Raw genomic sequence first — 20208 nt, 5'->3', positions numbered from 1 at the left:
GTAGAGTGACGCGGCAATTATCTAATCCACTTTGTTGACGCCTTAAACCCTGCGAGACTGAAATAAGCTCTGGAATAAAAGCCACACTCCACGTCTGAATCCAAACTCTGCTTTTATGACACTCATCCCAGCGGCTGCGGCCCGGCACACTTTGATTGTTGCTGCATTGTTTGTTTGATGTTTTTACCAGCTGGGTGTGTGCAGCCATGTTCAGTGGTTCCTCACCTCAGAGAGGCAAGAACCAGAGGGACACACTCATACACACTCATACACACTCATACACACTCATACACACTCATACACACTCATACACACTCATACACACTCATACATACACAACACCAGAGATGGCAAAAGTACACACATCCTTTACTCAAGTAGAAGTACAGATACTCATGTTTAAAAATACTCTGGTGAAAGTAGAAGTACTGACTAAACTTCTTTACTCAAGTCAAAGTAAAGAGGGCTTTGAAATGTACTTCAGTAAAAAGTACCCATAACTAGCAGCTGTTTTAAAGAGTACCTGACCTCCCTTTATATTAATAGAACAATAATGTCATTGTTAGCTAATGAATGTTTCCATGCTGAACAACGGCAACATGACAACGTTTTCATTGGTCCCTCTTCTTTAGAGAAGACCAGGAAATGATGGATACACGGATCGTGTTCAAATCAATAGGCACGCAATGACTCTAAATAATAATGATCACGCCACCAAACACACATTCAAACTAAAGGAACCAGCCGGTTTGGGAAATGTGAGAAGTAGAAAGTACAGGTATTTGTGTTCAACATGTGAGAAGTAGAAAGTACAGGTATTTGGGTTCAACATGTAAGAAGTAGAAAGTACAGGTATTTGGGTTCAAAATGTAAGAAGTAGAAAGTACAGGTATTTGGGTTCAACATGTGAGAAGTAGAAAGTACAGGTATTTGTGTTCAACATGTAAGAAGTAGAAAGTACAGGTATTTGTGTTCAACATGTAAGAAGTAGAAAGTACAGGTATTTGTGTTCAACATGTAAGAGGTAGAAAGTACAGGTATTTGGGTTTAAAATGTAAGAAGTAGAAAGTACAGGTATTTGGGTTTTAAAATGTAAGAAGTCAAAGTAAAAAGTCGTCAGAAAAATAAGTAGTGGAGTAAAGTACTGATACCTGAACAATTTACTTAAGTACAGTAACGAAGTATTTGTACTCCACTACTTCCCACCTCTGGACAAAACACAAACCAGTAAGAGATGGTGAAGCTGTGGAATAAAGGATGGTGAGAAATGACAGATTACTCAGCCCGTGTTACTTAATATTTTTAAGAAACACGTTTTTTTTAGGGAGATCTTCCTACAGTATGTGCATAACAATTGTATTTCAAAGCAATATGACTAATTGTTCCCAATCGATACGCATTATTTAACATCAGTGATAGTACTCCGCATTTACAGGTACAGATATTAACATCAAGGCATAAGAAGTGTCACAATTACCCTTTACTTACATCTTCAGCGGAGAAGGAAGACGACCCATCGACGAACTCTGAGGGAAGAAAGATTCTGTTCAAAGTTCATTTATATCAAGAGCTTTCAAATCTGGAAGGAAACAATGGCGTCTATTAAATATCAGCAGATGATTTGTTGTGTAAATGGAAAGTATTCAAGAATCATTCAGGGGTTCATTACTGCAGAGGAAATACAGAGAGATGATCAAAAATGGCAATAAAGCACACATTGAAGGCTTAACTTTTATTACTAAACATTTCCTAAACAAGATGTGTTTCTTTATCGCACGCCTTTCTCTTCGGCTGCACATTAATGACGTGCTAAACATGTCATTTTGAACATGCTATAAAAGCAGCTAATACAAAACCGACTACAAACATTCAAGGTATCCTAAAAAAACATTCACATGTAGTTCCTTGTGTCCGTCTCTGTAACATCACAGACTTTCTATATGACCTTCTTGGCAAGGACGGTTGTCACGTTGATATATTTGATTGTGCTAAAAATCACAATATGTATCATTTTCAAACGCTAAAAAAGAAATAAGCAGCCGGTTAGAAGCTTCCCAGTAAACAGACGTCTGCCGTTGAAATCAAAAGGCTTCAAGTCTGGCAGAAATACAGGTCAAAGCTCCCAAATGATGACAATGTGTGAATGTCCAAAGCCTTAAGATTCCTGCAATGAAAAAGAAAAAACCCTTAAAGCTTGTAATTTAATATCTCCAGCATCAACAGTCTGAGGACGAACGTGATCATTTGTCTCTTTGTGTCCAGTTTTAACAAACAGCCGTGACTTCATCCTGGAAGGAAAACTCCTCGTCGCTCTGTGTGTCTTATATCACGAGAAGGGTCCACACAGATTTCCATTCATAACTTTTTTTGCTGTCCTATGATCGATTTGTTCTACAGACACTTTGCTGTAAATCTGATCACACATGAAGCCTGTAAGACACTTCTTAACCTGCACAGCACATCTATCTACTGCTATCAAACCATGCAGATCCTTTTGATTTCATTATTGCAGGTTTTGAGAGATCTGTCTCTCAGATTTCTGCATCCATTTCAACAGCGAAACCTGACCTCAGAGGAAACTTGCCTGTCAACTTAAAAGTATGTAGTGTCTCTACTTTAAAGAGTCCTCTCCTGGTGTCTCTACTTTAAAGAGTCCTCTCCTGCTGATGTTCAGGTGTATATCAGTATGTGGTGTCTCTACTTTAAAGAGTCCTCTCCTGGTGTCTCTACTTTAAAGAGTCCTCTCCTGCTGATGTTCAGGTGTATATCAGTATGTAGTGTCTCTACTTTAAAGAGTCCTCTCCTGCTCATGTTCAGGTGTATATCAGTATGTAGTGTCTCTACTTTAAAGAGTCCTCTCCTGCTGATGTTCAGGTGTATATCAGTATGTAGTGTCTCTACTTTAAAGAGTCCTCTCCTGCTGATGTTCAGGTGTATATCAGTATGTAATGTCTCTACTTTAAAGAGTCCTCTCCTACTGATGTTCAGGTGTATATCAGTATGTAGTGTCTCTACTTTAAAGAGTCCTCTCCTGCTGATGTTCAGGTGTACATCAGTATGTAGTGTCTCTACTTTAAAGAGTCCTCTCCTGCTGATGTTCAGGTGTATATCAGTATGTAGTGTCTCTACTTTAAAGAGTCCTCTCCTGCTCATGTTCAGGTGTATATCAGTATGTAGTGTCTCTACTTTAAAGAGTCCTCTCCTGCTGATGTTCAGGTGTATATCAGTATGTAGTGTCTCTACTTTAAAGAGTCCTCTCCTGCTGATGTTTAGGTGTATATCAGTATGTAGTGTCTCTACTTTAAAGAGTCCTCTCCTGCTGATGTTCAGGTGTATATCAGTATGTAGTGTCTCTACTTTAAAGAGTCCTCTCCTGCTCATGTTCAGGTGTATATCAGTATGTAGTTGTCTCTACTTTAAAGAGTCCTCTCCTGCTGATGTTCAGGTGTATATCAGTATGTAGTGTCTCTACTTTAAAGAGTCCTCTCCTGCTGATGTTCAGGTGTATATCAGTATGTAGTGTCTCTACTTTAAAGAGTCCTCTCCTGCTGATGTTCAGGTGTATATCAGTATGTAGTGTCTCTATTTTAAAGAGTCCTCTCCTGCTGATGTTCAGGTGTATATCAGTATGTAATGTCTCTACTTTAAAGAGTCCTCTCCTACTGATGTTCAGGTGTATATCAGTATGTAGTGTCTCTACTTTAAAGAGTCCTCTCCTGCTGATGTTCAGGTGTACATCAGTATGTAGTGTCTCTACTTTAAAGAGTCCTCTCCTGCTGATGTTCAGGTTTATATCAGTATGTAGTGTCTCTACTTTAAAGAGTCCTCTCCTGCTGATGTTCAGGTGTATATCAGTATGTAGTGTCTCTACTTTAAAGAGTCCTCTCCTGCTGATGTTCAGGTGTACATCAGTATGTAGTGTCTCTACTTTAAAGAGTCCTCTCCTGCTGATGTTCAGGTGTATATCAGTATGTAGTGTCTCTACTTTAAAGAGTCCTCTCCTGCTGATGTTCAGGTGTATATCAGTATGTAGTGTCTCTACTTTAAAGAGTCCTCTCCTGCTGATGTTCAGGTGTATATCAGTATTTAGTGTCTCTACTTTAAAGAGTCTGAAACCAGAGCCCAGTCTGCTCTGATTGGTTAGCTGGCCGGCTCTGTTGTGTCAACCGCTTAGAGATGTCCCGCCCCTTAGCCTATCACGTACGATCTAGTCAATCTGATGCCATAATTGATATTCAAACAGCAGCTATCTATCTGCACGGCTAGAAACCTCTACAAGAAAATAAGCTATGCTTTTAATTTGAACAAACAGATCTTTTAACATCAATTGGTTCCTTTATTCTAAAGCAAACAACTTATTTGTATTTGCTGCTGAAAGACTGTTCTTCCACTGCCTTTAGTAGCAACCATCTCTTAGAACCAATCAAACGGAGCAAAGAAAATGCCTCGGAGTGTCTTTATTATCCAGCCTCTCCTTCGTGGTGTTCTTGGAGATGAGCAGTAAGCATCCTCAGGTGTTAAACCGGCTCTTGTCTGTATTTCTTTCTCCAGAAAACCCCATGCTGGTGTCCACAGGGGCAGAAACAGGTTCGATTCCCGTGTCCTCGAGTGTCCCAGATAAAAAAAAAACTCCAGAGGTCAGAGGGGGTGGTGGTGGCTGAAGGATGTGGCCTTGAGACATTTTATTCTTAGCAGCGAGGCGGGGGAGGTTTGGGGCTCGACTGGGATTAGGGAGGCGAAGAAAAACTGTGGGTTGGGGCTAGACGAAGACGAAGGAGGAGGAAGAAGGAGAGAGTCAGCGAAATGTCTGAGGAGAGGAGGAGGAAGATTTATAGACTTCATCCTCCCCCGCAGCGTAAACACACCAAGAGTAGAGCATGTGGAAGAGAGAGACACAGGACACGTGTGTGTGTGTGTGTGTGTGTGTGTGTGTGTGTGTGTGTGTGTGTGTGTGTGTGTGTGTGTGTGTGTGTGTGGTGAGTGTGTTCCTGTGTGGTGAATGTGTGTGTGTGTGCGCGTGTGTGTGTATGTGTGTGTGTGTGTGTGTGTGTGTGTGTGTGTATGCGTGTGTGTATGCGTGTGTGTGTGTGTGTGTGTGTGTGTGTGTGTGTGTGATGTGTGTGTGTGTGTGTGTGTGTGTGTGTGTGTGTGTATGTGTGTGTGTGTGTGTGTGTGTGTGTGTGTGTGTGTGTGTGTGTGTGTGTGTGTGTGTGTGTGTGTGTGGATCGGCTTTTGAGTGGTGCAGGAATGAGTCCCAAAACCTAGAAATGAGATAGTATTTCTGTTTCCCTCGTCTGTAAGTCAATGGTTTTTTTAATGTGTTTTTGGTTAGAAGCTGAAGAGATTTGTGCTAAGCTAAAGGCTATTGGTTAGCGTCATGATGTTTAAGACTGTAATTTGGACACTTGTTTTCAACCTTTTTATTCACCAATGAGGTTTTAACTGGCGTATTTCATGGCATGAAACAAACGTGAACATGTCTTCAACTTGTGTTAACCCCAGACCTTATTTCAGACTTCTTACCAAAAACACCTTCAACAAACCATTGACATTCCAGACAAACCTGAAATGCTAAAATGCTAACTCATTTCCCGGTTTTACGAGTCATTCCTGCTTTACTGTATTTCTTGAAAATGTACATATGTGTCTGGGAAGAAATCGCTCTGCTCCTGACATACAATATGTGGCCTTAGTGTATTTACATGAGGATATATACTAAGACTGCATATGTGAATGCGTGTGTGTCCTTGTGTACGTTAACATGGACTCTGTATAAATAGATGTGTGTGTGTGTGCGTGTGGGTGTGTGTGTGTGTGTGTGTGTGTGTGTGTGTGTGTGTGTGTGTGTGTGTGTGTGTGTGTGTGTGTGTGTGTGTGTGTGCACGTGCATATCATGTGATCTTATTGCTCGGCTCCTGTCAAACATCTCCAGCCTCGGGCTCCTTCTTCTTCTCTTTCACTTTTACCGACGACTTCCTGGGCACTTTCTTGTCCCCTGTCTCCTTGCTGGCCTCCTTTCCTTCCTTGTCTCTGTCCTTCTCATTCTTCTCCTTTGAAGACGACGATGACTCCTTCTTCTCCTTGGAGGAGGACGTTTCTTTCTTTGTCTCCTTCTTCGCCTCCTCTTTGCTTGAATCCTTCTTCGGCTCCTTCTTCTCCTTGGATGACTCCTTCTTCTCCTTTTTCGCCTCCTTGACGGGTTCCTCTGCACTTCCCCTTTCTTCTTTCACGGTGGGCTCTGACGACTCCCTGGATATCTCCTTCTTCTCTTTAGAGTCTTTATCTGAATGAGAGAAGAGAAATAATATATTGTTAATACACACACCTCTACATACGACTAAATATCTAAAGGGAGAAGGAAAGCGGTGACGATTTGTCAAGATGAAGTGAAACTTGGGGAAAACTATTACAACACATAATGCCTGCTTTGTTTTTTTCCTATTTCTATATGTAATTAAAGCTATCTTCCAGATCCAGGGCATATCATGAATAAAGAGACAGTTTAAAGTCCCAGCTAATCTATCCAATATTACTATGTGTGTGTCAGTGGCGAGCCGTGAGCTTTATACCTAGGCCCTCTGACCTCCACCCCTTCCCTAAAAAAAAAGAAAAAAAAATAGTTATTACGTCACAGCGTATACTTCAGCGGAATATCAAAACAACGGCCCAGGGTGCAAAACGCATCAATGACAGCGACCCTCTACCACACAAAACAACACCTGTGAACCCAATTTGTGTTCTTTGACATTGAAAATGTACTTTCGTTGCAGTTGTATGTCTTAAGTGTAATTTGGCATGCTTTTATTTTGAAGGCGAGTTCACGCTGTTGACAGGAAGTTGTTGTTGCTATGGAAACAAGAAAAGTTTCACAGCGGGCGGAACTTGTCATAAAGTCCGCGATAATAAAACCCACCCATTTAGAGGGAAGATATGATTGGTCAATTGTACTGTCATTTGACATTACTCTCTCGTTCAGTTACTATAGCGGGCCCTCTGTGAATCGCAGAGAGGGCCAGACCTTCTTTCATGTAACCCTTCACATTCAAACAGAGACCGAACAGGCAGATTCGAAGGATTCATTTCTTTGGAAATGTTATTTTATTAAATCAAGTTTTTTTTAGGTAAAACCAATGAAAAATATAACAAAAATAATATAAAAAAAATATATATTTTTAAAAATATATTTTTTTTTAATGTTTTTAAATATTATTTTTTGGAATATCTTAGGCCCTCACAGAGGGCCTAGAGGGCCCTGACGGCTCGCCACTGGTGTGTGTTAAAATTGAGAAAAAACTCAAGATTTGATCGCATGTGTACTGGGATGTCTAATCTCTTCTTTTTAATCGGAAAATATACAAAATCATCATAAATACAGGTGCATAAAACCCGCTGTAGAAATGAGGGCTTAAAGAGAACAGGAAGTTTGTGTGAGGTGCTGTTTACACGAGAACGCAAACGGTTGTATCCGCTACTTTTCTCTTTCGTATAGCCCGTTCGTTCACACGAGTTACATGTTGCTAAATCCACCGCGGAGAATAGACAGAAGGGCAACCAGGCAACCATGCTCGGGGGGGTCTTCTTCGCTGCTTTTGGTGTATTTTGTGGCGGAACTACAGCGCCACTTACAGGCCCGGGATGTGTACTACAGCATCTCCAGCGGGTCGAGCGGTCTCATGTGAAGGGACACGTTTATTGAGCCATATCCGTGTGAATTTGGTTCGTTTGCGTTTCATTTGCGTTCCCGTGTAAATGGGGCCCGAGCTGAAGCATCATACTGCGTTTTCAGAGGAAAATCAAATACTACAAGTACTCAAATACTTCTACAACTGACGCAACAAATGTTTCATTGTAGGTGAGAAATACGCAGAAAAAAGTACATAGAAAGTGTACTACTATACTATACTTTAAGTCCTTTTTTAAGTACAAAAATATACATTTAGTTTGATTCTCCATCTACGCTAAGCATGTGTTGATCTCACCCAAAACATATTTTTACCAAAATGATCTCCAGAGAGAATAGATCTGATCTTGAGGTTTGGGTTTTTAAGTTTGTTCTGTGAACTTCTGACAAGAACTGGTGTCATAATTGTCTTTGTTGTTTTAAATGCCCACCTTAAGAGGACAACGGCTGACGTTTGCCTGTATTAATGTTGATTTTGAACAGTAAAATAGTCCTTTAATGAGCACTATAGTAGGTCAGAGGGCATACAGTCAAGTTTCCTTAGGCCTGATTATGGTATTCAAGTCGTTTTGGATAAAAGCATCAGCAACATTTTTAGATTACAAGCATTTATTGTCATGATACAAGTACAACGAGAAGACTAAATGACATGTAATGTAAATCATCACAGGGATGGCGTAGTGACTCCATATTCATGATCTGAGATCCCATTAGTATGTTCTACTCGTTCTGTTGTGTCCCAAAGACACAGCGCACTAACCCAGGTTGTGTGAAAGTGTAAATGAGCCTCAGATGGGTCGTCACCATCAGCTGATGCAAACACACGAGCCCTCTGAGCCTTTAGCATCGGGACAAATTGAGCGACAACAGCACCTGTTGCATGACAAAGGACCCCCACTTAACTAAAGGGGCCCCCCACCCACACTCACAGACCCCTGTCAAACACACACACACTGCAGCCCCGCCTCCTTCAGATTGGACGGGCTCTGATAAGATGATAACGGGACCGTTGTCTGCCAACAATGAGACGCACTTCTTATCTCCATGAGAACGAGAGACTGGAGTATCTTAACGTGTGTGTGTGTGTGTGTGTGTGTGTGTGTGTGTGTGTGTGTGTGTGTGTGTGTGTGTGTGTGTGTGTGGACTGTACTTCAAGAACATTCTCCAAAAGTGTTTGCATGTGTCTATGTGTGTGAATGCATCTGTCTTTACATGTACGTGGAGACCCTGTGCTATATAAAAGTGTGTGTGTGTGTGTTTTGTGTGTGTGTTTGTTTGTTTGTGTGTGTGTGTGTGTGTGTACAGACTCCAAAGAGGATTTCTAATCAGACAGCTCATCGTCTAGGGCTTACAGAGAGAGAAAGGCAGACTTAAATTGAGTGTGTTTGTGTGTGTGTGTGTGTGTGTGTGTGTGTGTGTGTGTGTGTGTGTGTGTGTGTGTGTGTGTGTGTGTGTGTGTGTGTGTGTGTGTGTGTGTGTGTGTGTGTGTGTGTGTGTGTGTGTGTGTGTGTGTGTGTGTGTGCTAAATACGACAGGCATATTTGTTTTTAAACATTATGTTTAGACATGTTTGTCTCTGCTGATCGAGAGTTTTGAAAGCAACCGAACTCAGACCTGGAATTTATTTTGCATCCAAGATGAAGCCATGCCACTAAAACAAAAACATCTAGAATGGGGAAACTATTAAAGTAGTTTATCATTCATAAATGCTGCTATAAGTGTATCTGTCCTTATTGAAGAAGTAAAGACAAAACCCATATACAGGCTTAGAGAGAAATGGATAACATAACATCATCAGAACTCACAGTTACATAAAACATACATGATCAGATTACTGTTAACATTCTAAAATGGTGGATTACTAGCAGGTGTTAGTAAAAACCTAAAAAGATCATAGGGTTTGTTTTAAAGGTTCAGATGTTATTTCTTCTGTCAGCTGTTCTGTTCTGTAGGATAATACTTTAACCTCTTAAGCACGGCGGCCCCCCCATTGGACCCCTCCCACCGTTTTCGAGATAATGTCTCAGGGCTTCTTAACATTTATGAAACTATTAATGTGTAGCACCAGATTAACGGGAAGAATCTCAGCTAACTGAAGATATGAACCATTTTTACCAAAACAAAACACAAGTCTCATAAGAAGCGTCTAAATGACCCCTGAGCAAAAAAATTCTAACGCACTGCGGCGCACAATTCAAGATAAAGATACCCTTATTACTTATCGTAGCTGCACATACAATATAGCCGATTAAAGCTGAGACTCCACTGATTATTTAGGTATAGTATCATCACTGAGCGATCCGAACTTGCGACAGGGGGGCAGATCGTCTCACCGTAGCTGTCAATTAGGTCAAAAGACGTGTTCAATGGCATTAAAACGAAGAAAAAAAAATGCTCCAACTGTTGATCCATAGGTTGATAATGTACCTGTGCCTTTGAAGAAATTATTTATAATCCATAATTCCATTTTTTATGTAAAAATCGGAGCGGAAAAGTTAGCTGCTAATGGTAGCCACCAGAGTGTATGCAGCTTCCGGTTTTGGTAACGCGTCACTCTCACGACTTATTTGTTAACGTGTTGGTGTGTATATAACGTTCCCTCGATTCCATTAGCTCTAGCGGTTATAAAGAGATTTCATTCATCAAAATCGAGCAAGGGGGGCCAGAGATAGGTCAAATCCACCCAAATGACCCCAGAAGTGGTGGTTTTTGGCTAAATCTCTCTAAAAAGGTCAAATTTCACTTGTTTTGCATCAATCTTGATACAGGGTACTTATTATATGTTGTACTTTGGATTCCTAGAGCTTTTAGTCTACTAACCCATCATCCAAGGGTGGTTTTCACTATAAGTACAAAATAATATTTGGACGGACACTATAATTTACAGTTTTTTACTATGTAAAATCTGAATTTTCTTTAAAATAAAAAACATCTATATTGATTCTGACTTTTCTAAATCCAACTCACAGGTTTATCATTACTTTGAGAATAAAGATTATTAATTTAACCCTTTTAGAAGGGAAGATATGGTCATTTGTTCTGGGAATGTCATTTTCGAGCCTGAGACCTGAAAAACAGGCTCAGGGCTTAACAGGTTAAATGTGAATCTGTACGCCTTCTGCCTGAATCTGCTTTATGAGATCTTTATTCATTTGTATTTGTTTACACGTGGCCCTAATCATCTTCTTAAAAAAATTATCAGAATCCAGATTTTGTATTCTTTTGAATTTTTTGTCAAAATTCTCACCTTTTTCATAAAATTCTAACCTCTTTTTACAAATTTCGTTTTCTTTTCTCAAATTCTCACTTGTTTAAAAATTCAGACTTTTTTACAAATTTCGTTTTTCCTTCTCAAATGTCGTTGTTTTTTCATAAATTCCAGACTTTTAAAGGGCCCATGTCATGGCCATTTCCACTGATCATAATTACATTGTTGAGGTATACTAAAATAGATTTATACTGTGCAATTTTCCAAACTCACATTGGTTTCGCATACAGCATCTCTGTCAAGCATGTGTATTCAGCAGTATTCACTTTCTCCACTAAACGACTCGTTGGAGCTCTTGCCCCCCCCTCCCTGTGAGCCTAGTGTGCTCCGATTGGTCAGCTCGGCCACTCGTTCTGATTAGTCAACCACCAGAGAGGCTGCGCCCATGTCAGTGCTTTTCCCGGCTGCTCTCAGCGTAACATCAGTCTTATCATGGCGTCGGTACAGCGGTATATTTTATATACATATATATTTTTAACTGTTGTTATAGAAGAGTGTGACGGCCCCAGGGCCTTTGTCTTACGATGGGGTGGAGCTGAAGAGGGTAATCAGCGCGATCACGGACACCTCCGGACACTACGGCCCCAGTCTCTCTCCAAAGCGGCTGCAGGAAGACTAACTCTGCGATCCTCTCAACCACCTATCTTTGCATTTACCACAATAAATGTGCCGTGGTTTTGTAAACTCGTGTATGTCTCCTTGTCTTTCCGTTGTGGCCTACGAGCTACTCTCATAACAAAGAGTAAGTTATTTTTACCCGTTATAAACTACTACTGTTTGATGAGAAATCAAATCATGGTTTGCTATATATGAATTCAGGGAAGAAAGGATAGGCCTATTAAGTATTTCCATTACACTTTATTTTTAGAAATGTACAAAATGAACATAAATATACATATATACACGGTATATCATCCATTCCTCCTCCTCTTGCCTGCGCACAGCCGGTGCGGTGCGGTGCCTTTTAGCACGACGCCTCAGTAGTAGTAGAATCCCTTCCCCGTCATGGATTGTCCGCCAGGATCTGGCTGGACGAAATCAAATGCAAATCACAAAATATTAGAGAAACTTAGTTGTTTTAGATTCGTTAGTAGTAGTTGTGTAATGAACAGCTTGCCTGCTAATATGCTAACCTAGCTTTGTTTACCTTGGTAGCTAACACGATATGAACGTTAGCTTGGAGGAAAGGCAACTATAATGCAGTGTAATAAAACTACTATGAACAAAAGCTAGTGGTTCATATTAGGCTAGCAATAACGTGTTTATAATTGCAATCGTATACGGGTATTCTGCTACCATACAATGTAACTTGCATGAATACATTGTTTTGCGCTAGCATACAGCTAGCCTCGTTAGCTACATGCAGTATATGTACGGTCACAATGTACGGTAAACCGGAGTATACTGTATGAGTATTCCGTGTGTGACTGCAGACATTCTCCTGCCATGACAAACATGTAAGGCCATCTGCTGACATTGTAGTTGATATATTTAAACGCTAGCAACGTAGCATCACAAAAATGTTTTTCTGACCAAAACTAGCTCAAGCTCCGTGTGTTAGATCGCTACGCCAGCTATAATGTAATTACGTTTCGCGACTGACCGGCAAATCACCCGCAGTATACTGTCAATAGGTATTTTGTGTGTGAATGCAGACATTCTCCTGCTATGAGATACATGTATGCAAGGCCATCTGCTGATATTAGAGTTGATATATGGAAACTCTAGCAACTTAGTTAGCACAGTTAGCACTGTGTCAATGGCTTAGCAGTCCAACACAGTTTACACATTTAAACAGTCTTGTTTGATAAATACACAAATAACAATGCAAACTTACAGGTTGTATACCCAGATCTTCCCCTGCTCCAAACGGTCCAAACAAGCTGTGCATATCCGGCCTCAAACTGGGCAATGTTTTGGAAGCTTTCGTCTGTGAAATGCCGGTTCTTCGAACCTCTGGAGGAGGAACACGCCGCTGCTGGTGTGGCCATAGCTCTTCGGGATTGGTCCATTTCGTTCCGGGTACCGCATGACATCAGGCGGTACCCGGAACTAAATGGAAGACTCAAATGGGCAGTGACGTATCTCCAACGAGGCGTTTTGGGGAGGTATTTTCTGTGTTAGAGTTTTACTCGCTACAGGGTGTACTTTGAGGGTTTTGACTCTGCACACCGTTTACATGCATAAAAACCTTCATAACACACAAGGGGACGGGTAATAACCGGAAAAGCATGACATGGGAGCTTTAACACAATTTGGACGAAATGCGTATTTTCAAAAAATCTGACTTTTTCCCCAAAACTCTGAGTGGATCAGATGTTATTTCTTCTGTCAGCTGTTCTGTTCTTTAGGCTAATACTTTAAGTGTGAATCTATACCTCTACTGCCTGTCTTTTTATTTTTACACGTGGCCCTAATCATCTTCTTAAAAAAATTATCAGAATCCAGATTTTGTATTCTTTAGATTTTCAAAATTCTCACCTTTTTTCATAATATTCTAACTTATTTTTCAATATTCTCACTTTTGTACACATTTTGTTTTTTCCTCAAATGCTCACTTTCTTTTTAGAGAAATCACACTATTTAGAAAAATTCTGACTCATTCCTAAAAATACTGAATTGTTTTTCTCCAAAATTGGGAATTTTTCTCAAATTTCGTTTTTTTCTCCAATTCAGATTGTTTTCAAAATGTTGATTTCTTTCCTCAAAATTCTGATATATTTAAAAAAAAATTCCCCAAAACTCTGAGAGGACCAGCTTCTCTTCTCTGTAAACTGTTCTGTTCTGTAATACTTTAAGTGTGAATCTATACCTCTACTGCCTGTCTTTTTATTTTTACACGTGGCCCTAATCATCTTCTTGAAAAAATTATCAGAATCCAGATTTTGTATTCTTTAGATTTTCAAAATTCTCACCTTTTTTCATAAAATTCTGACTTATTTTTCAATATTCTCACTTTTTTACACATTTTGTTTTTTCCTCAAATGCTCACTTTCTTTTTAGAAAGATTCTGACTCATTCCTAAAAATACTGAATTGTTTTTCTCCAAAATTGGGAATCTTTCTCAAATTTCGTTTTTTTCTCCAATTCAGATTGTTTTCAAAATTCAGACTGTTTTCAAAATATTGATTTCTTTCCTCAAAATTCTGATATTTAAAAAAAAAAAATGTATACTTCTACTGCCTGAATCTGCTTTATGGTTTTCACTTTCTTTGCTTCATTTGTTCAGTTTTAATTCAGCAGGTGAACCGATATGTTCATCACATAGTGTGTGTGAGCTTAACCGTGTGTATTAAACTAAAACTGGGCATTTTCTGTCAGCTCAGATTTTAATTCTGCTTTTTTAAACTGTAGTCTGTGCTCATGTGTTGGTGTGTAGACTGAATCTGCTTCATGAAAGGCAGGTTTTACTATCAATACAATCATTTTTGATCCTAAATATCTTGCTTTCTTGTTCTCTAAGGTCACATTGTTCTGCTGTCTTACATATAAGACACTCAAAGGTGGGGTAGGTAAGTTTGAGAAACCGGCTCGAGATCGCTAGAATTTGAAAATACACAACCGGAGAAAATCTGCCACTTCCTTACAGAGCCCCTCCTCCAACACACACGAACGCGCACATGACCAATGAGGGCACGAGATAAGTTTGTGCACAGGAAGGCTGACAGGCAGGTAGGCCATCCAGTTATTTTAGCCAGGCCGGCTAAAATGATTGGTCGTGCTTTTTACAGTACTACGGCTTCCACAGATGGATTTTTTGTTATGGATTTTTTGTCAAAGCACTTCAGATATTCATTGCTATCGGGATGTTAAGAGCATTCCATGGAATATAATAAAAAGTGTATCTCGAGCCGGTTTCTCAAACTTACCTACCCCACCTTTAACTGATTACATTTTTAAAGTAACCCTCCAAAAGCACAAACATAAACATCGTTCTGAAATCTCCTTTGTTTTTAATTATGATCCTACTTAAACATAATGGAAAAGTGAGAACAAACATGGAGAATGATGAATGAAATGAATGAACTGAAATGTATAAGTTGTATTGGAGGTATGCAGCGGTGTTAGCTTTCCAGTCTCTAACAGCCTAATGGATGCTCATCACATTAATTGTGTTTTGCCGCCTACAGGCACTCGTCTGCCTCCAACAAATAACTCCAAATAAACAAACCTCAACCCACACACACGCACACACACACACACACACACACACACACACACACACACACACACACACACACACACACACACACGCACGCACACACACACACACACACACACACACACACACACACACACACACACACACACACACACACACACACACACACACACACACACACACACACAGACACACACACACACACACACACACACACACACACACACACACACACACACACACACACACACACACACACACACACACACACACACACACACACACACACACACACACACACACAACACATGTATCCGTCTGTGTAGAACAAGTGAGAACAAACACTTTTTAAAACACAAAAATAGACGACCACAAATTGTGTAACAAGTGTGAATTTACTGTTTTTACTTTTACTGTCAGACATGAAAGAAATCTGGTGAGGGTGTGTCTGTATCCGAGCAGCAAAACAAACAGAACACATACAACGACAACAAGTGTGTGTGGGTGGGTGTGAAAGTGCAGATATGTCTTCATGTGTTAGTGAACATGTGATCAGGGGACATTACATTGACTTACATGCATTTCCTGGAGACTTATCCTAACCTTAACCATAACCAACACACGCCTAACCCTAACCCTTAACCTTACCCTAACCCTAACCCTTAACCTTACCCTAACCCTAACCAAGTCTTCACCCTAAAATTAATGATTCCCCTCATGGGGACCTCCATTTTGTCCCCATAAGGGAGGCGAGTCCCCACACGTGACATATTTAGGTCCCCACAAGGATAGTATGCTAGGTCACACACACACACACACACACACACACACACACACACACACACACACACACACACACACACACACACACACACACACACACACACACACACACACACACACACACACACACACACACACACACTCACAAATGCATTTAAGTCCAAATAAACCGTATATTATAAGAAAATTAATTGCTCGATTCATTGATTTTATTTGATGATAACAAACATTCTACAACTCTGCAACAGTCGAGATGTAACAGGACTAACTTCAATAAAACGTTCTGGTCCTAAAAACAGATCGAATGTATCACATGTCGTTCATCAGCCTATTGTGAGATTGAGCCAACATTTTCTTTTGTAAAGGAACGTCTGAATAAAATGGTAACTTGTAATAGTTACTCTGTTTCCAAATGACCTCAAACGCATCTTTCCTTACTTTAATCTCTTGTTTGTTTTCAGGCCATTTATTGAAAGGACAGATTTGTGACTTGTGCAGAAACATGTTCAATATTACAGAGAATCATTTACTACAAAAGGGACACGGTGAGAGCGCAGTGATGAGAGAAGAATGACAGCTCAATGAAATTGTATTCAAATCGATCCAAATCACAATTTCCTCTCGAGCGCTTTATAAATGACAGCTTTACAATTTGTTCGACACTTCTTCTTGCTTTGATAGAAATATAATTGACTGTTTTGCTTCTTGTGGTGCTGAATGGACAGCTCCAGTAAACGTGTCATTGTAGTGGTTTTTATTACTATTATCTAGTTTATTCTAAATGACTAAATCCGATGTTCTTTTTGGCTTCCTTTCAATCCCTTTTCCTCATCGGCTTTCTCATGTTGTGTTGTGGTTGAATAACTGTATGGTGTATATTAATGTAACCTTTGTCAGGTTGAGTTTGGTCAATGTTTAAAGTACTTCAATTGAGTATTTCCTTATTATTCTACTTTATACTTTTACCTTTACACAACAGGCACATGTTGTACTACTGTACATGTATTCTACAGGTTTAGTTCCTCACTACTTCTGTTATTAATACCCAGCAGTAAAGTAATTTAAATAAACCCCACCTTACCAGCTTATATACCAACACACTAATAACACATTTAATACAAAAATGTAGTGTATGGGATGTCAAATGGGACCTACTGCATAATGGGTACTTCAACTGTTGGTATTTTTACTTGAGTACAATTTGAAATGCAGGATTTCAGTACCTCTTCCACTTCTGGTTCTAACTAAACTATGTTTGAAAGGTTTTTGTGAAAATGAGGTCTAATTGTAATGATATAGTATGTTCTCATGTAGGATCTGTTCATAAAAACACTTTTTCCACCAAACATTTCCATGCACTTCTATATCTAAATCATATTCCAGCTACCAGAGAAGCGACCGTGGTCTTCTATTTGCCCTTCTTTGCTCTCAGCAGGAAATACAAGTGTGTGTGTGTGTGTGTGTGTGTGTGTGTGTGTGTGTGTGTGTGTGTGTGTGTGTGTGTGTGTGTGTGTGTGTGTGTGTGAGTGCCGTGACCTCGGGGAAGCGGTAGCAAAGGGTCTATAAACATTGACGTTGTAAGACAAGATGGCAGCTTCCCTCCTGTATGTAAATCCAGCGGGGTCAGGTCACATCATGTCAGTGTGCTACTTCAACAAACTAACAAAGTGGAGGTCTGTAGACTAAACAGAGCGGAGGCTGCTGAGCTGAAGCTCTTTTTAAATGAGATTTGAGCTACCTAGAAACGTCTGGTGGTTTCCGTCAGGATTAGGGCGGTGTGCAGCCGCTTTTAATCCCACGTGAATCTGCCACAGCCGTGTCTGGATGGGATCATTGTGACAGGAAAACACGGGGCAATGCACTTCCTTACGTTACACTTCATTGACTTTGGTGAACGGTCCTTAAGGGAATAAATCTATTATAATATGGTTCCCCCAAATTGCTGAGGAGGTGTTTCATTTTCAGGAACATGCATGAAAAAAGCCTTCTGATGCAGACGCTGCCTGCATAATGACATGATTGCCCTGGTGTGGTTTGTTAGTTGGTTCTGTGAAAATGAAGTTATTGGTAGAACAGTCCTCCTCCTCCCGCTTCAGTTTCCACGTTTTCATGTTGGAACATTTCAATTTGGGATCGTTTATTAGTCCATTGTGGACTCTTCACCTCAACTGTATGATTATGTTCTTGTCATGGAATCTGTGTGTGTATATATATCAGGATTTAAGGTTTGTGGTTGCCGGTTGAAATCCCCTGTTCTTCTGCGGATGGGAGAAGTGAATGAGTTCCGCTCAGTGAACATGCTGTGGTTGAACTGTGTGAATGTGAGGCTGGAAAAATAAGCACCGTGCATGACAACGTGTTTCATGTTTTCCGCCAAAATACCCATTCTTGCAATTCAATATAGACTTTTAGTGACTGAGGCATCAATAAACGTCAGAGTGGTTACACTAAGGAAGTCAAAGCAGTCTGTTAAGGTTTGGAAAAGATTGTGGCCTGATGTAATACGGAATAAAGTAGGCAGTGACTTAACTAACAAAATACATTGGGAATATTAAACATTTAGCCATGGCTGCGTTGGGAATCACATACTAACGTTAAATGTTTACTTATTCTGCACATTTTCAGGTGTATATCAGTATGTAGTGTCTCTACTTTAAAGAGTCCTCTCCTGCTGATGTTCAGGTGTATATCAGTATGTAGTGTCTCTACTTTAAAGAGTCCTCTCCTGCTGATGTTCAGGTGTATATCAGTATGTAGTGTCTCTACTTTAAAGAGTCCTCTCCTGCTGATGTTCAGGTGTATATCAGTATGTAGTGTCTCTACTTTAAAGAGTCCTCTCCTGCTGATGTTCAGGTGTATATCAGTATGTAGTGTCTCTACTTTAAAGAGTCCTCTCCTGCTGATGTTCAGGTGTATATCAGTATGTAGTGTCTCTACTTTAAAGAGTCCTCTCCTGCTGATGTTCAGGTGTATATCAGTATGTAGTGTCTCTACTTTAAAGAGTCCTCTCCTGCTGATGTTCAGGTGTATATCAGTATGTAGTGTCTCTACTTTAAAGAGTCCTCTCCTGCTGATGTTCAGGTGTATGTCAGTATATAGTGTCTCTACTTTAAAGAGTCCTCTCCTGCTGATGTTCAGGTGTATATCAGTATGTAGTGTCTCTACTTTAAAGAGTCCTCTCCTGCTGATGTTCAGGTGTATATCAGTATGTAGTGCCTCTACTTTAAAGAGTCCTCTCCTGCTGATGTTCAGGTGTATATCAGTATGTAGTGTCTCTACTTTAAAGAGTCCTCTCCTGCTGATGTTCAGGTGTATATCAGTATGTAGTGTCTCTACTTTAAAGAGTCCTCTCCTGCTGATGTTCAGGTGTATATCAGTATGTAGTGTCTCTACTTTAAAGAGTCCTCTCCTGCTGATGTTCAGGTGTATATCAGTATGTAGTGTCTCTACTTTAAAGAGTCCTCTCCTGCTGATGTTCAGGTGTATATCAGTATGTAGTGTCTCTACTTTAAAGAGTTCTCTCCTGCTGATGTTCAGGTGTATATCAGTATGTAGTGTCTCTACTTTAAAGAGTCCTCTCCTGCTGATGTTCAGGTGTATATCAGTATGTAGTGTCTCTACTTTAAAGAGTTCTCTCCTGCTGATGTTCAGGTGTATATCAGTATGTAGTGTCTCTACTTTAAAAAGTCCTCTCCTGCTGATGTTCAGGTGTATATCAGTATGTAGTGTCTCTACTTTAAAGAGTCCTCTCCTGCTGATGTTCAGGTGTATATCAGTATTTAGTGTCTCTTCTTTAAAGAGTCTTCTCCTGCTTATGTTCAGGTGTATATCAGTATGTAGTGTCTCTACTTTAAAGAGTCCTCTCCTGCTGATGTTCAGGTGTATATCAGTATGTAGTGTCTCTACTTTAAAGAGTCCTCTCCTGCTGATGTTCAGGTGTATATCAGTATGTAGTGTCTCTACTTTAAAGAGTCCTCTCCTGATGATGTTCAGGTGTATATCAGTATGTAGTGTCTCTACTTTAAAGAGTCCTCTCCTGATGATGTTCAGGTGTATATCAGTATGTAGTGTCTCTACATGTCTCCATGCTTTAAAGTTCAAAAAGCTCTTTATTTTTCTCATACTTTTCACCCTCTGTCTGAAACCAGAGCCCAGTCTCCCATTGCTTCTTTTCAGACCATTTTTCATTTTCTTTCTTTCCTTTTTGTCTTCAAGGGTTTTTCAATGGACATACAGTATGCAAAGATGCAGATATTCCAGTGTATTGCTTTTGGTGAAGAATTTGTGCGCTTATTAATTGATAGCATTCATATG

General features: G+C 40.0%; 1 protein-coding gene across 1 annotated transcript in view; it reads right to left on the bottom strand.

The window, feature by feature from the left end:
* Positions 1-5232: 5232 nt before the first annotated feature.
* Positions 5233-20208, bottom strand: part of bbs9 (Bardet-Biedl syndrome 9) — a 186893-nt gene continuing 171917 nt past the window's right edge. Inside the window, 1 exon segment of the mRNA XM_034145825.1 lies at positions 5233-6283. Coding sequence (XP_034001716.1) covers positions 5919-6283 — 365 coding nt within the window. The 3' untranslated portion in view covers positions 5233-5918.

The sequence above is a fragment of the Trematomus bernacchii genome, unplaced genomic scaffold, assembly GCF_902827165.1.
Source record: "Trematomus bernacchii unplaced genomic scaffold, fTreBer1.1, whole genome shotgun sequence".
Classification (NCBI taxonomy): domain Eukaryota; kingdom Metazoa; phylum Chordata; class Actinopteri; order Perciformes; family Nototheniidae; genus Trematomus; species Trematomus bernacchii.
Note: the sequence above shows the minus strand (reverse complement) of the source record. Positions and strands in the feature narration are given on the sequence as shown.